The following is a 17,993-nucleotide window of genomic DNA, read 5'->3' on the forward strand; positions in this document are numbered from 1 at the left end:
ATTTTTATAAATCAGCAAAACTGTTTAAATCAAAACACGACTGATAAACGTGGACATGAACTCTTGTCAGAAAACGTTATCATCAGGTCGTGGTTCGACGGTGACGACGGATCTCCTCGACTCCGGCCTCCGGCTCTGCCGTCCTTCTTGGTGCCGAGTCAACCTCGTTCGTAACTGTTGATTGGAGACAGATCTCTGTCCCGACTTCTGGCTCTTTCGCACCCTCGGTCCTCACGAAAGCTGGAAACCGCCCCTGGTGCGAATCCTGTATGATTCTCTTGAGGTCCAGGTGAGACACCTGGACCAGGTGGACCGAGAGGATAACAGGCCCTCGTCCTTCCCGTCTTTCGCTCCTGGAGGCAGAGACGGACATCTGTGGTGTTCTGACCCTTCGAGACGACCCCGGGGGGTCCGTTAGGTGAGGAGGTGCTTCTATTTTAGTCTCTGGCTCCAGATGCTTGACTGAAGTGTGGACGGGATCACACCTCTGGGCTCCATTATCGTCAGATGATTGTGAAGGTAAATGTTCAGCAGGTGTTTGATTCAAAAGACCCCGGAGGAACCTCTGGCTCCGGGCCCCTCCAGAGATCTGCCTGTAAATGCCTGAGATTCTCGTATGTATTTTGAATTCCTGTGACGCCGCACGCACTTTGTAGCGAAGATGTTGTTGCACTCAAGGGGGCAGTAAGACCCCTTAACCCCACCCCGTCCTGGATTTGCACCCGCACACACCCCCTGCGCCGGATTCCAGATAAAGACTTGAATGCATTTCTGCTCCGCATCACCTCGGAAGAATGCTGCGCGCGTGCCACAGGCCTCATGACTTCAAGCTGATGATGTTTGAAGGAGAGAGGGATGATGGGATACAGACGCTGCTGGGGGTCATTAAGGCGGATGCAGGGAAGGGGGGGGGCAGCACACATCCGGCGTGGCACTTGGCATGGACGACGGTCGTCTTGTTGCAGGAATGTGGCGTCACATCTGGACGGCAGAGATGTTTGTTTGGTCGTCCCAGCCACATTAACTGCTGATGCACCAGAGGATGGAGTGAATTAGTGGAGGATCGGGGGGGGGGCAGCATGTGAGACGCCTGTTCTATTAGGTGTCGACTTGTTTTAGGAACATGTCCAAGAGTTGATCAGGAGATAAGTTTGTAAAAGAGATGATTACTCGTGTCTCTTCACCTCTTCAAACCTTTTCTTTTTCTCCTCCCAGGGTCTCCGTCACTAACTCATCCAAACCACCTCATTAACCTCGGTTCAGTCGGTTTTTCAAATTCAAACAGCAAATTTAGTCATGTAATAAATGTTCTTCTCTCCAAGATGCAGTAAGTCCCTCATCATGACCATGTTTTCAACTTATGACTTTATAAAGCTGCTCTGAAATCTGGGCGAACGAGAGGTTACGAGAGTCCATTATGATGTAATAATGCCTTCACTCCTCCTCCTCCAGGCAGCTGTAAACAAACCTCCATGCTTGACCAATCACAGCAGAGCGGGTCTGGTTATGGTGAACAAGATTTCATCTCCAGAACAACAAAATGTTTTCAGTGGGCGGAGCTTAAGATAATTTTATAATGTCAATATTTCAATGAAAAGAGAGTTTTATACAAACACACACTGATGATACAATAGAGGCACACATGCATTTTGGATTCACATAAATTGGATACTTGTATTTTAATTGAAAACACTTCTTTATTTTAAATCTGCTACATATTGAAAGAACAAAAACATTGCTTTTCTAAATTTGTGTTTCAAAATTGAAAATATCAATCTACGGAAGTTACACCAATCCTCACTATATGACTATATCATCAGCTGACATTATGGTCCACTCAGGCTCCTCTGAATACCTGATGAACACGTCCTCTCATTCCTACAGCAAACCCCACCATCACGGTCTCCCTGTCCTCATACATGTCCTGAACTACCCTCACAATCTTCTCCGATACCTTCTCTGAAGTGCTTCCCATTTTGGATCTGATCTTTTGGAAATACTCACATCTACAAAGACAGATTTCAAATCTGAATAATTCTCTGGCTGTTTGTGTCTTCTTTAGCAATGCAAATAGAACAGTATACAAGAAATAAACTAAAATATTAAAAATAATTTTCAGTAGAAAATGGAAGTAGAGAAGAAATGCTCAATTAGGAAACATGATAAGTGTGTTTTTTTTAATTGATAATCTCACTTTTGTTAAAATTGACATACACACACACACACACTTATATATCCAAATATATATATAGTGTAACTATTGCAATACATAAAGTGTATATGTGCAACTTCAGCTTCTTCCAGAAAAACGAGTTGATTGAGTTTGTCACTGAAACGTCGATATTACGTCATAAACTAAAGGAACTTTTGAGCGCTCGTAAGAATCAATCGTGCGACAGTAGCGCCCTCTGTTGTTTCAAAATGCAAGTGACACGTTAATATGAAGTAAATGTTTTAATACATTTTAAAATTGGAAAGATAATAATTAAGTAGCCAATATGTTACATTAACATAATTGAAAAATTAAAATATATTTTTTAAAGTCTGTTTGAAAACATGTTCATGTTATTGAGGATTTATCAGTTGTGATTTGGAATATTAATATAATTCAATAACATTAATACTATAATATGAAAGGTACTGGTTGAAAATTATTTGGACTCACCTGGTAAGACATCAAGGGTTGCAGGTTCTGATCCACTCGATCAAATCTCCATTGTTGCTGTGAGTCACATGATCTGTTTTTTCTCATCACGACCACAACAATGAAGATCAAGTTTCTTTTCTCTCCACGTGAAGAACCGTTTGACTTTCTTCACCTCTGAACTCTCTCCGGCTCCTCTGGTGACTCCAAACACTCCTTTCTTTCCCTACTGACGCTTTTTACTTTAGGAAGTTAACATTGATTCACCTGCTTTTTTTTTTTAAAGACGCCTTTTAATCCTCGTCTCCTGATCCTCACTCTTCTCACCTCACATCTTCCTCCTCCACTTCTTCAGACTCTCCTGGGCTACAAGATCCTCCATGAACCTCCTTGAGTCTTGAGAAGACAATTCCTTCCAAACAAACCTGAACAATCAATCACATCATTTGAGTATTTTATTGTTGAGTATTTTAAACGTGTTAGACTTACCTTTGAGTTAAAGTCAAAAACAAATTTTGATTAGAGACCTTTTCGTACCGAGGTTCCACTCATTCCATCATTTTTCAATCCATTTAATTTCCGATGCTCTTTGTTCAAGATACAAAAAGACGCATTAACGCAGTTAAAAAACACTTAAAAGTCATTTTTTAATACAAATCTATTTCACGCCACTAAGTCGTGTTATTACAGCAAAATTACAGTAATTTACAAAATCCCTTATTTTTATTGAAATATATTAAAAAAACACTAAAAAGGTTTAGAACGTAAGAGAACAAGGAGAGAGAGGTGGTTACCCTGATTTACATTAAACACGTCTGGAGACCATTGTCTGTGTTGTTCCAACAGAAGATTGTGATCTGAAGGATGAAGTTAATCGAGAGGATCTGGAAGTTTTCACACGTTGTTGTCGTCGTCTAGTTAATCTTGTGAGTTTTTGTCTGTGACCCCGAAGGACTCGTTCCTTCTACGTGGACTTGTTTGGTGACGTCTACTGTTGTGCCGGGGTGACCTGGTTCTTCAGGTCCTGCCACTGCTTCTCCCTCTGGCTCAGCTCTCTGTCGGTGAAGGTCGCCGGACCCCAGTTGGTGCACAACATCTGCCCCTTGGAACCTGTTTTTGTGACGAAGCTCTTGTTATTCTTGCACTGGGTGTCACAGACGACATCATTAGTTTGCACAGAAATAAATACACGTTTCAACATATTAAGTATTAAGACTGCATAACATCAAAGATGAAAGGCTTTTAAGTGTGTACAATACGGTATTTGTATATGTTGTTATGTCAAAAGTCATCCACAGCTGTGATGGGTTGGCTGGGCGGCAAAGCATTAAGGGAGCTGTTCAGGGCACTGTTACTAAAAGGGATGGCACCTCATAAGCAATGTTAATAGTAAAATGTTCGCGACAGTTTCAAGGAAGGGTCATGCGTTTGAAGAGATGTTCCTCACCCGGCTGGATGAGCCTTAAAAATCCCTCGTGTTCGGCCACTTTGTGTTTCCAGGACCTCGTGTTGTTGGCAGCGTCTTCCAGCTTCTTCATCACCGTCTACGCGACACGCATGCACTTTAATTTCAGAACGTGAACGAGTGGAAAACATACAGTAGTAACAATCGACAGACATTTATCAAGACTTTGTTTGTTTACGTTTGAGCAAATCATCACAAGTTTGCTTTAATTTGACAGTTTAATTCATCATCTAAACCAGGTGACCCATGACATGATATTCCTTCATGTGTTGTTTGGATCAGTGCAGGCAGAGAGACTCCATTTTTGTTCAAAGTCACATGGTTAAGAATGACGATGAACACAACTAATATTGTGATGTATGCAGCTTTGATTTTATACCGTATTTTCCGGACTATAAGTCGCTCTGGAGTACAAGTCCCACCAGCCATAAAATGCATAATAAAAAAGGAAAAAACATGTATAAGTCGCACTGGACTATAAGTCGCATTTTTGGGGGAGATTTATTTGATAAAATCCAACACCAAGGTCAGACATGTCATCTTGAAAGGCAATTTAAAAAAAAATAGAATAGAGGCAACAACAGGCTGAATAATTGTACGGTATGCTTACGTTACACGACACAACTGAGGACGTTCCTGGTATGTTAACATAATATATTAAGAGTAATTCAGATAACTATAGCATAAATAACATGCTAAGAAGTTTACCAAACCATCCGTGTAACTTCAAATAGCTAAAGTCCAATGAAATCTTCATCCTCGGTGTCACTTTTAAACAACTCCGCTAACTCCGGAGGTAGAAGATGCTGCGCTTCCTCTTCTACGTCGAAATTATCAACACAGGCCTAGAGCGCCCTCTTGCGGTTTAGTGTGAAAATAACATGTGAAACGATATACCGGTAATAATGTGTTAATAATTTCAAACATAAGTCGCTCCAGAGTATAAGTCGCACCCCTGGCCAAACTATGAAAAAAAACTGCGACTTATAGGCCGGAAAATACGGTGGTTAAAATGAAACATCACAAAAATCCATCAAACTTGACAAGTTGACCTCTGGTGACCTCCTGGCCAGTTGAGCTTGGGGCCCCCTGATCTAAACCCAGTAGGGTCCGACTTTACCTGGTACTGCTGCAGCGCCCCCTGCCTCTCCTGCTCCAGCTCAGACAGCTGCATCATGGCGACCTCCAGCGCCTGCTCTTTGTCCAGACGCTGCTTCTGCAGCTCCTGCTTCTCGGCCTCGGTCTCAGAGATGGCCTGTTGCTGCTGCAGGTGGATCTGCTCCAGCTCCACTCTCTTGGTGGCTTCCTCCTCCAGCAGACTACACACACATAGTCAATGGTCAGTAACACACCTGATGGATTTAACCATTATACATTATAAGTTCAAAGACTGACCGAGCCTGCAGCTTCCGGACCATCTCCTCGTCCTGCCTGGCTCTCCGCTCGTCCTCGAGAGCCTCCTCCAGCTGCTTGTACATGTTCTCCAGCTCATTGACGCGCTGCAGGTACTGCTCCAGTTCCGTGGACTTCTGAGCCATCTGCTCCTCCATCTGCTGGCGAACCTGGAAGAGGAGATGGAAGGAACATCACGACTCCATGCTCATCCTTCATCCCAAAGATCCGTCCGACCAACCATCTTCTCCTTCTCCAGGTCCGTCCGGTACCGGTCCTGTAACTCATTGTGGGTCTGAAGTCGCCGCCGTTCTTCTTCTGCTGCGTTTGCTGCCGTGTCCTCCAGAGCCTCAAGACACAGAAGAACCACCATGACACGTCATGACCGGAATAAATCAACAGTGAATTATTCTCATGATGACATGTTTAACACAAATAATACAAATATGGAGCGTTCGTGTCGTGTGTTGCATCATCTCAAATATTCAATATGAACTTGGTTGATGTGTTGACTCTCCTACATCAACCAGTGTGTGTGTGTGTGTGTGTGTGTGTGTGTGTGTGTGTGTGTGTGTGTGTGAGACTGGTGTGTGTGTGTTTGTGTATGTGAGACTGGTGTGTGTGTGTGTGTGAGACTGGTGTGTGTTTATGTGTGCGTGTGTGTGAGACTGGTGTAAGACCATGTGTGTGTGTGTGTGTGTGTGTGTGTGAGACTGGTGTGTGTGTGTTTGTGTATGTGAGACTGGTGTGTGTGTGTGTGTGCGTGTGTGTGAGACTGGTGTAAGACCATGTGTGTGTGTGTGTGTGTGTGTGTGTGTGTGTGTGTGTGTGTGTGTGTGTGTGTGCGTGACTGTTGTGTGAGTGTGTGTGTGTGTGAAACTAGTGTATGTTTATGTTTGCGCGTGTGTGAGACTGGTGTGTGTGTGTGTTTGCGACGGTTGTGTTGGTGTGTGTGTGTGTGTGTGTGTGTGTATGTTAAACTTGTATGTGTGTGTGTGTGTCTATGTGCGGGTTTGTGTATGTTAAACTGGTGTGTGTGTGTGTGTGTGTGTGCATTTATGCGAGGCTGGTGTGTGCGTGCGTTTGTGTGTATGTATGCGAGACTGGTGGGTGTGTGTGAGTGTGAGTGTATGTGTGTGTGAGTGTGAGTGTATGTGCGTGTATGTATGTGAGACTGGGGTGTGTGTGTATGTGTGCACTTATTGTGCATTCATGCGTGCAACAATGTGAGAGACTTGCACCTCAATGGCAGATTCTTGTGCATTCAGAGACGGAATGTTCTGGACAAAGAGTGACTGTGTCTCCCTTGAATGCCGACTCATGCAAACACAAGGTTACACAACTATAAATAAAGCAACACAACGGAGAAGAGAACTGGCTCTTCTCAATTGAAAAACGTTTTGAGGTTAAAAATATCAAAATGACTTTTGGGTGAGACGAAGAAAAACATTTATCCTGAACTACAAATAATCAGAATTAATATTATAAAAACAGGGGTTTTCGTGGTGTTCTGGATGAATTAAATACAATAAAATAAAATTGTATAATCCATTTAAATACAATAAAAACATATTGAAGTAATTAAATATGTAATCAATATGTTTTTACTAAAGAATACTGTTTTGTGCGTTGTATTTTGTATACGAGTGTTTTACCTCATATTTTCTAAGCAGTTTTACTCTTTTAATGTTATATTGTTTTATATAGTTTTATTACTCAAAATTATTGATGTTTTTTATTTAGATTACCATGTGACACTATAAAAGATGCTAAAAACTATAATTATTGTTAATAATATTATTATAAAGGGTCCATGATCAGCAGATTAAATACATATGAACGGAGTAGCTTTCCTTCTCGAGAGAAGAACTTGAGAATGTTTAATTTCGTGAGAGATGATCAATTGAGATTAAAGAGACTTCAGAACGAATCCATTTAAAAACAAGTTGTTTCTTACAGCGACTAATTATCAAGTCACTCTGCAGGTCGGAGCGGATCAGCGGGAAAAACATCAAGACTCGCTGCTACAATCAGACGTCTGTGGTCGAGGGCGGAGCTGCTCATCGTTGGTATTCATGACACAGCCCGACTTGGTTTGTCAATGACCTACTTCTGTGGTGTTGAGATGGAATCGAAATGAGTTCCTGAAACATCAGCGAGCCTGACGACGTAAACAACACATTTTTTATGACTTTCATTTCAGCTTGTTTTTTTAACAAACTGATCAATAATCATTGACAGAATCGCAGTAAAAAGTTCCCTTAAAAGTTTCAGTCATTCACTTCCTCTTTAAAACGACAGTCATTCAATCTGGAATAACCTAAACAAATGTATCACACCTTTTATTTATAACACGTTTTAACATTTTAGTCCAAAGTAACAAATAACAAGTGAGATGTTCGTTTGTTTTTATGGAAGTAAATCAGTGAATGGTTTAACTTAACATTTCAAATATTTAATCTTTGATTTGTCTTGAATAAAATGTGTTTTTTTAAGGATTTTCATTCAAATTATTGAATTCATGTTCGAATATTTTCACATTTTATTTGTCTGATTTTCATATTCCAATAATTCCAAAATACATTTTCTAATTCAATTTTTTATTTTTATTTATTCATAGTTTCTTTTAATTCAATGTAAAAATGTTTGTGTCAAAGTGCCACCGGACTATTTTGTCTTTAAAATAAAATGATAAAAATAAAAGAATTCAACCTTGACTGTCTGCGTTGGTTCTTGGTTCTGTTTTTCTCTTGTTTATTTTGAGTGTTTTCTTATTTCATTCTTTTATTCTGTAGTTACAGCTCAAAAAAAATAGTTTACAACCCAGGAAATAAAAGTTTCTGACCCTAAAATTAAATTACTCAAAAATATAAATGAAAAATGTAACATTTTCAACAATAATTATTTGTTTTTTTTATCCAGAGTTTAATATTCTAATTCCAATAATTCAATAAATCAAGTGACATAAAGATAATCAGTCACCTGAGCAAAACAACTATTCTGAACAATTAAAATGTAAAATTAAACAATTTATTATTCTGATGTCGCTGACATACTTTTGGGGTCAATCAAGAGTATTCATGAGATCCACTGCATTATAGTTGATCTATTCGTATATAGGTCAAGATACTGCTTCATGAATGTAAAACCGTGTCGACTGTGGTGAGACATCAGAGACATGCATCCCTCACCTTCCTCATGTTTTCCAGTTCCCGTTGCTTGGCCTCGTTGGCCATCTGAAGTTCCCTCATCCTCAGAGCCAGCTCCTCCTGGTCCGCCTGCTGCTTCAGCCTCGTCTCCCGGCGCTTGAGTCGGGCTTCTCTGTGCGGCGCCTGCCGACCCTGACGCAGCAGCGTCACGCACGTCTGGACGGCTTCACGGGAAAGACGGAGAGAAAACTTGAGTCAGACGCTGAGAAGCCAAGACAAGAACTTAAAGAGAGCAAGTTATTAAAGCCTCCCTCTGGTTTTTTAAGTCATTAGCACCTAAGAAATGAAACACATCTCCTCAATAAAGGGCTTCACTGTAATCTATTATTAAGGAAAAAACACACACTTTGAAAATAACACATTCTAGATAAGGGATATTTGTGGTCAGTGGATCCTTCATTTCAAGTTTTGAGGCAGGGCAAGAGATTTTGTTCAATGTCAGATGGTTAATAATAAAGATTATAACGTCAAATATTATCATTAAAATAACTTTGATTACATAGTGAAGATGGAACAGATTGATTAAATAAAATAACATGAACAAATTGAGAAAATTCACAGTAAAAACACCAAATCCATCAAACAATCAACTGAAAATATACCAGTATAAGACCCCGGGTCAAGTTACTCGTAGATAAATTATGTTTTTTAAATCTGCAGAACCACAGCAGTACCTACCCTGCATCCACTCCAGCTTCTTCTTCTTGTCCGATGCACTGATTTCAAAGCTTTTCTGCGGCGACTTGATCAGGAACAAACACTTCTTCCCTTCTTTATCTGTTAAAGACTTTTAAAAAAAAAAGGAGGAAAAACATCAGTCAGAGTGAGAATAGTTACGTAACAAGGTATCAACATTGCGATATTTTCCTTTATCCTGAGAATGAAATCACAACCTGGTTCCAATGGTTTAGTTTAGAAAAATTGAATCCATTAGTGACCATTTGGGGAATTTTGGAAGTTGATGTGACGTCAACACAACAGTTCGCGGGCAGGTGTCAGTGTTTTCTCCTCTTTTAATCAATAACGGATCCGTCACTGCTGATCGGTTCTGTGTGGTATTAACATGTATTCAAATGATATGTTCAAACCAAGAGTGTAATTATGTTCAAGAAATCAGTAAGTAAGTAAGTAACATTATTTGTAAAGATCTTTCTAGACCAGGGTCACAAAGCGCTTTAACAATCAAAAACAATATACAGTTAAAATATATACTTTAAAAGATCAAGACACATAAGACAAACACAGGAGTCCTAGAAAAATCAAGGAAAAGCTCAAATAAGAATGTCTTAAGATGTTTCTTGAAGGAGTCAGTAGATCATCAAACACAGAGGAAGATCGTTCCAAAGCTTAGGAGCAACAGTCTGGAAGGATTTCTCTCCTCTGGTCCTGAACCGTGTTCAGGAACCATCAGTAGATTCTGATCCACAGACCTCAGAGCCCGAGCTGGGGTGTAAGGCTGGATCAGATCACTGATGGAAGGTCTGACCATGAATAGATCTGAAACTATGAACCAAATTATAAAATGGATCCTGAAAGAAACTGGCAGCCAGTGAAGAGTTTTAAGGATCGGGAAAATGTGACTAGAGCTGCTCAGAATTTTTTCGGCGAGTTTCTCTGAGTTTTGTGCTGCAAGCGAGACAGCTTAAATAAATACAACATTATTAAATTAGCAGTTGTTTTTTAAAGTAAAGTTAGTCGTTTTCAATTAATTTTATACAGTTTATATTATAAAAATGTTTGTAAAAGTGAATCCATATCCGACTCTTCGTGTGAGAAGATGAATGTTTTTTCAAGCGTCTTGCCTCCACTGTGTAGTTTCCGTCCAAAATGATGTCGCCTTTCTTCTCAGCCATGTCTTCGCTCACGTAATAGTAGATCAAGTTTGGCTTCAGCACGAACCAGCGCTCGGTCCAGTTCTTCCTCTTGTGGCCTTTCTTCATCATGTAGCCCTGCAGACGAGTTCAGGATAGAAGATCAGACAATACAGAAGATATCTTGATTTAAGAACAAATCTTTAAACAGTTTCCAACAAATTGTCCTCATTCATTCAGGAGTCTGAGTCATTTAAAGTGGCCTGTCATGTAGCTGCTTCAAAATCAAAGTAAATAAATGTTAAATTCAGAGACTCACATTCATTCTTTGTGCTACTAGACTCTGAGTTTGGGGGCAGAGCAGAGTGAAGGGGTTAAGTTATTCTACGTTTGTATCCTTTAGGTATTCGTGTTATTACCTTTGATCTATGCTCTTTGTATTTGCACATTGTTATCACTTTGCACTTTTCTCTTTATATTTGCACTTTGTTATTTGTAGTTGTGCTTTGGTCTTGTTCTTGCATTTATGAAACTTCTGTACCTTCTATCGTCTGCTGTGAACTGGAAACCTAATTCCCGTAGGGGATCTCCATCTAATCTAATGTTGATATTGTTACTTCTGGAAACACCAGTGTTTAAGATTCAGGACAGAGATGATCTATTTACAGATTATACGGAGAATTCTAATATTCTAAACTGATGTTGAAGGAAATTCATTTGTAGTAAGAAAAACACGACTCAAGATTCAGAACAGACAGTTTGGTAAATTTAACTTTTCTTTGGCCCTTGGACCACTAACTTATTTTGGCCCCTTGTGTAATTGACTGTGGCTGCTTTCCTATTGTTCAGCTCAGTATAAAAAAAATCGATTTTGTTCGGGGCACTCCGGTTTCCTCCCATAGTCCAGAAACATACAGAGGTTGATTGAGAACTTGGGGAAAATTGTAGGTGTGAGTGATTGTGTGAATAGTTGTGTGTCTTTGTGTGTCCTGCAACAGACTGGTCTCCTGTCCAGGGTGTCCCCCGCCTCTCGCCCATAGACACTGGGATAGACTTCACCTCCCCACAACCCCCATAAAGGATGGACCTTCAGTTTGGACTGACTCTTCATGGTACAACAACTCGTGTGTCGCATCATAGAATCATCATAGAAGATCCAAACATCTGATGCTGTGGTTTCATTAAGACACACCAGGGTGACCTGGGACTGACCTGCTTGAGCACATCCATGATGAGCTCCTGGTAGACCTCGTTGATGCCCATGGAAAGAGTCTGCAGATCCATGCCTTTACTGAACTGGCCTGAGGACACCAGCCGGATCAGCTCCCAGGCACTCAGACTCTTGGTGTCCAGACGCAGTTTGTAGTTCTCGTAGCGCTCCTCCACCCAGATGCCTCCCATGGCCTCGGTCAGCTTCCGTAGAAAGTATTCAATCTGTGGACGAAGGAGGAGCGTTGAAGCATCTCGTGGTCTGAAGTGTCACACAAATGTATTCCAGGAGAGACGGAGAACGACAGAGGTCACAGTTCTAGCTGCTCATTGATGCAACACATTCCAGAACTTTTTCCAACAAGTGCCAAATCTCAACAAGCTGATGCCATGAAGGTCAGAACAAACAGCGTGTTAGGAGAGTTGACAACAACAACAAGATGTGCTGTGAATGTTAAACGTCAACCTTTCAAAACGAGTCTTTTATTCAGAAAAGATTCTTAGAAAACTGCAGCAGTACTTTTCCAGCATGTACTGCAAGCCCGGTCCACTTCCTGTGATTCACTCTTGATGACCATTAATCTTCCAGCGTTTGTACGAGAACAGGAAGCAGGAAACTTCCTTTTTTTTTTTGCCTCGGAGCTGTGGGTGTTTCTCAACTGAATAGTAGCCGAAGATATTTCTGTGTCACCGTTATTTAAAGCTCAAACTTCCCATTTCAGAGTTGACCACAGAGTTTTCTGGACTGGAACTCACAGACGAGAGTTTGTTCAATCAACGTCAACAGAAATTGAAAAAAGAAATTAAAAAAATACCACAACAGGAACTACCAGCAGCAGAATCGTTCAAATGGGGGTTTTAACTCATGAATTACAGAAAGAAAATGCTGTGTTATTAAAAAATGTTATTCTGAGAATGACAAGCATTTGAAAGCAGTCGTTTTGAACTTGGTATTATTTAAATACAATATGTTAAAAACAAACATACAGACTATTGTTATTTTCTGATCACCAAAAATACCTCTAATCTTTAATTTTGAACATAAACACGATCAAAATTACAAAGTATGAGGTGAAACAAAAAAAGCAAAAGCTTTCTTTTTTTAATACAAACTTTTATACCTCAACCAGAAAAGAGATTTTCCACAATGCATGATTCTACTTAAAGGAAGGTAAACTGCAGTAAAAGTTGGTCATTTATTAAAATATTAAGAGTTTTGGTAAGCCAAGTGAGTAATGGAAGTTTTAAGAAACATTTTGAAATCAAACGAGACAAATTTAAAACACTGATATTATATTATTTAGTTTTCTGTGACTGTTAACATTTCAATTCAATATTTCTTCCAAATGGCAACAGTCCAGACATTTAACATCGATTTAATCTTTAAAGATCAGGAAACATCTGCTCGAAAGAGTCATTAACTGTTTAAATCAAGTGGTGTTTAACAGAATATGTGGTTAAGTGGAAATAGTTGCTTATTTAGGAGTTAAAACAAATTATTTTAAGTAGGAAAGCAAAACTCTACCTCCTCCGACACGATGCTGAGAGGATATTTCTCCTCGGATAAGAAGATGAAAATGCACCATATCTTGAAGGCGTCTTCGTTAGAAATGAGCAACTGACTCAGATCCAGGTTCTTCCGGTAGCAAAGAGTCCAGCACATGGTGTTGAAGTCCTGACGACTGAAGTTATCAGTGGCCTGCGGAGAAGAAGAATCAGAGACGTCAGGTGCTTTATTTGTTGAGCAGAGAACCTGAAAATGACTTAAAATCATGAGAATATCATGAGAGGATTCATGTGAATGACTCGATATAAAGAAGTGATTGTTTTAGTCTTTGGTTCATTTTTAAAACACACAAACTGAGAACACAAGATCAACCATTCAATGGTATTTGTAGCTTCTACAGCGAGCGGTCGACTGGACAGACACAGACACAGGCCACTGCTGAGAGTCGACTGGTTCTATTCCCACGGGTCTTAAGCAAGTCTGGTTCGGTCGGAGCTGATTGGCCAAAGGTTTCACACCCACTGCTCAGCCGCTGACACAAGACATCCCATGAAAAACAAAAAGTAGAAGAAATGAAAAGATATCGATGTATAAACTTGTTTTAATAATATTACTTTCATTTGTGTCGAGTTACAGTCATGGTTCATGATCATCTGAGGAGATCGTCCTGGACATTTTGTTCGTTTTGTTATCATGACCTTGAGTCGACTGAAGCCTCAGTGAGCCAAACATGGATGAATAAAAACACTTTTACAACGTGTCAAATAAGCGAGTTGATGACACTCAATGAGACAACTGACAAAAGTGTATGAGAGTAAACCAGCCATTCAAATACAAAGTGTTCCGATACAAATATAAATATTAGTTTTTAACTTTGAAAGAAAGGAGCTGAAGGAGCTCGAAGGTGTGTCTTCAATGCTCACAGGATGTGATGTAACGTTTCAATGTGTCAACTGAGGAAAGCGTAAATGTTGAAACAAGTTAATAAAACTTCTCTCAACCTACTCAACAACAGCGACAATGACTCAGTTCATTCATTAGTACTTTAATTGAGGAAATAACTAGTTATAGAAAGGGAACTACTTAAGTCACATTTGCTAAGAAACGATCGAGAAACTTGAGTCAAATCTGGGTTGAAGTTTCACTAAATTATATATTATTATCAAAATGTTTGTAGTTGTACTGAAGCCATCGCAACTTTTATCGCGTTGATTTAAGTTATTTTACTCTTTTCTCTGCTACAAAATGTTTCTCCAACGTCCATCCTTCATGACGGCATCTACACATTCTCCACACACTGAACACGGCGACAAAAGTAAATGCATGAGAGTGACATTTAGAAGTCTGGAATTAAACAGTCGTATCTCAGCCAGGAGGTCAGTGATCGCCAAGAAGTTCATCCGTGCAGAAAATAAAAAGATGTGAAAGTTTTAAAATGGAGAAGTTGATCAAAAACATCTTGCGCAGGTGTCTTTGTGGTTCTTCTGAAACACTTGAGTGACTCGACTTTGCCTAAACTGGGTCGAGTGATCTCGTCTCTGCAGCTGTCCCCAGTGAGTCCAGCTTCACACCTACACGTCTCTGTTTAATTGTTGAAGTCCATCATCTCTGTTCCTTATCTTAATCCATGACATCTTATTATGGCACCGTATCAACATCTACTTTCATCCGAGGCGAAGAGGCCCGATTGTGAATTAAAAGGATGCCACGCCCTGCATTTTGAGTTTTTTTTACGACTTGTTTTCTTCAGTCATACCATTCGTGTTTTGCATAGATTTCATTTAGCCACTTTCCACTCGTCAGCAGGTGGAGTTTCCTCAACTCTGACTTCATGAGACGCTTTCGTCTCCGGGAGCTGGAAAAGTCCCAGAAAAGCTGCAGGAACCAATGATTCATGTCCATCATGAGAAGGTTTCATCCAACACTAAGTCTTTCTCTCCAGCACTCGTCGCCAGCCGGAGACAAGAGCAGGATTTCTCTCCTTCATTTCCAACCATCTGAACAATAGAGGTGGTTGTGCTGGTGCTTCAGCGACGCAGGAGAGTGACTCGTGGAGAACAACAGCCACGTCAGGAACTAGTCTTTGTACAACCTCTTGGTTCAGGCCAGACACTGACACAGAGGCAACAATGAGCACCAAGATAAGGTCAATTGTGTGGCGTCTGTTTCACTCACGGGTTCAAACATGTTAGTATATTATGTTGTGACCGATCATATCTTAATATAAAGTTTAAAAAATTGCACAAAAAGAAGATGCATTACCCCTTTTAAAACACAAGATGATATTATATTTTTTATTAAAATACAAATTTGACCATCTTGTTTTCGTCTTCAGTAAATATGGATTCAAATAAAAGCAACAAATGACTGGTATCGGTCAAGAAATATCAGATACATAATCAATATTCTTTAATATTACTGTATTGATTTTTTATTTTCAAAGATAATTTCTTTTGCCTGGCTTTAAAATTGTGTTTTATATTTATTATAGTTCTTCGATTAGTTATAGTTCAATAAATAGTGCATCAAATAAAATAAAATAATTAAATTATATTAACAAACTTCAATAAAAGTAAAATATTCACAGTGTTTGTTCATGTTTGTGTTTCAATTAAACTTCCATACTAGATGGCAGCAGTCATAACGTCCTCCACAGCTACAGGAGGAATGATGACTGAGGACGAGAGGATACAGTGACTACAGCATCTATTAAAGCTTGAGTTTAGGGGTGTGAATTGGCAAGAATTTGGTGAAACAAAACGTATCACGATATACGATATATAGAGATATATAGTGATAGTGTAGTAACAAGGATGTTACTATGTGTAGTATTGTCGAGTACTTGACTCTGGTGTTGGAGAATTTACAGACCACGTGACTCTTGACGAAGTCGTAACTGATTTGATTTGTTTTTAAACCAAAATATGTCCAAACATCAGCTTTAAAAACTGATGGACTCTCTGTATCCTCTCGTCCTCAGTTGTTTTTTTTATTTCACACACATAATTGAGCAATTAACCATAAACAAACTATGGTAAGAAATAAAATATGATGATATGATATGGCATTTAAAAATAAGAAAAAAAAATTCTGTTGAAAATCAACAAAGAGATGTCGAATATCTATACATTATCCTGGAAAAGAACATCGCGATATTTCACCATAATCAATATATATCTAACACCCCTAGTCAAGACCACCTCAGCCCAGACCAAGAATTAAAGTGTGGAGACAGAACTTCAAACAAGACAAACCAAAAAAACATTATATACACAATCATTTGTGAAAGTTTTTAGAACAAGTTAAAGAACATTTTCATCATATTGAAGTCGATATATATACATACATTTATATATATACTGTATAAGGAGGCGTGTCTACACCCGTGCCATGAGTATCATTAAAGGAGCAGGTAAATAATCAAAAGCACATTATGACCTGAGAGAACCTGAGACCGACAAGGACCAAGACCTTCTGGACCGAGAAGGGACCAAAACCTTCTAGACACAGAAGACACCAAGACCTAAATCACTCACTCATGGTGTCTGGCTTAGTAATGATCGATGACCGATAAATCGAGGACTTATGTTTGCCGTTGTTGACACATGAGGAAGGAAATGTGCAACAGTCAGAAAATAACAATATAAACCCTGACCTTGAATGTAACATTCAAGTGTATTTTCTTCTGATATGATGTTCTTGGTTAAACCCATTGATGATATGTGTCAAGATGAACCTTTACGGAAGCCGTCCTCATCATAATCTTCATCATTTTCTTTTTGTTCATAACAATCCATGTTCTTACTTTATAAATACACTGTTAAAGCATCAATACATGCGAACGTTAATGGAATAAGACGGGAAAAAACAGGATAAAACGAGTGTAGATATGAACCGACCTTGTCCAGGATGAACTTGTTGAGGTAGGGCATATACCCCTGGTTAGACACCGGACCCTCGTCGTCGTCTTTAAAATGTTCTTCCAGAGCCACCGGGTCATGAGGGATCTTCATCACCGTGCACAGGTTGTGAGACAAAACCTGGAAGAAGAAAAAAATAATAAAACTTTAATTCTATCAGACAATTTGTGTCACAGCTTCTCTTCTACATAAACAAGAAACACACACACAAAAAAAAATCTTTTTATTATCTCGTTCCTGGGTCAGTGTCTCAGAGTACTATTTGCTGACCAGACACTGCAGACGGAAGTGGTCAGCACAAATAAACCAAACAATCCCGATCCAGTTTCAATTGTTCACACGTCAAAGTTCAAACTTTTGATTTATTCATTGAATGGAGCTCGTTTGTTCAACATTCATTTAAATAATAATAGTAATAATACATAAATAAATAACGTGTTTATTTCTACAACTAAACGCGTCACATCGACTATATCGTACTTGTTTTAACGAGTGTTTATTTAATGGTAAATAAACACCGAGGATAGAGTTATCGTAACTTAAAAAACAAGTCAGAGAAACAAGTTTAAAGTGTGACAAGAACAAGAGTTTTTATAACAAACAGGTTCGAGCAGGAAGTCGTACCTTCAGCTGAGATTTGGAAACTTTCCCACTTTTATCCACGTCCAGAGCCGTGAAGGCGAACCATATGGGCTTGAGGAGTTCGTCCCGCAGAGACATGATGGACCAGAGACACCGGAGAAGTTCAAGTTCTTCTGCTCTCAGTTCAGACTGTTCATCTCCGGAGAGACTTCTCTTCTCTGGCGGCTCCTCACGCACGGTCACGTGACCGCGCT

The 17,993-nt window shown here is 39.6% G+C and overlaps 1 protein-coding gene across 1 annotated transcript; it reads right to left on the bottom strand.

The window, feature by feature from the left end:
- Window positions 1–3,123: 3,123 nt before the first annotated feature.
- swap70b (switching B cell complex subunit SWAP70b) lies at window positions 3,124–17,959 on the bottom strand. The gene is made up of 12 exons (XM_087797526.1): window positions 17,782–17,959; window positions 17,137–17,277; window positions 13,256–13,429; window positions 11,734–11,955; window positions 10,513–10,659; window positions 9,389–9,497; window positions 8,693–8,874; window positions 5,743–5,850; window positions 5,505–5,671; window positions 5,230–5,428; window positions 4,092–4,188; window positions 3,124–3,754 (listed from the first exon to the last, which is right to left on the bottom strand). Exons 1-12 carry the CDS (start codon window positions 17,875–17,877, stop codon window positions 3,633–3,635), a joined length of 1,764 nt encoding a protein of 587 aa, XP_087653652.1. The 5' UTR covers window positions 17,878–17,959; the 3' UTR covers window positions 3,124–3,632.
- Between the last annotated feature and the right edge of the window lie 34 nt (window positions 17,960–17,993).

The sequence above is a fragment of the Callionymus lyra genome, chromosome 8 (genome assembly GCF_982586985.1).
Source record: "Callionymus lyra chromosome 8, fCalLyr1.hap1.1, whole genome shotgun sequence".
In the NCBI taxonomy this organism is placed as follows: Eukaryota; Metazoa; Chordata; class Actinopteri; order Syngnathiformes; family Callionymidae; genus Callionymus; species Callionymus lyra.

Bases quoted from the DNA above. Each gene is read 5' to 3' on its own strand.
- swap70b (XM_087797526.1), bottom strand. From the start codon at position 17,877: ATGTCTCTGCGGGACGAACTCCTCAAGCCCATATGGTTCGCCTTCACG. The intron at 9,498-10,512 runs GCAAGACGCTTG...TTTTTTTAAAAG, and splicing joins ACGGAAACTACACAGTGGAG to TCTTTAACAGATAAAGAAGG. The intron at 4,189-5,229 runs GTAAAGTCGGAC...CGTGTCGCGTAG, and splicing joins GGGCGCTGCAGCAGTACCAG to ACGGTGATGAAGAAGCTGGA.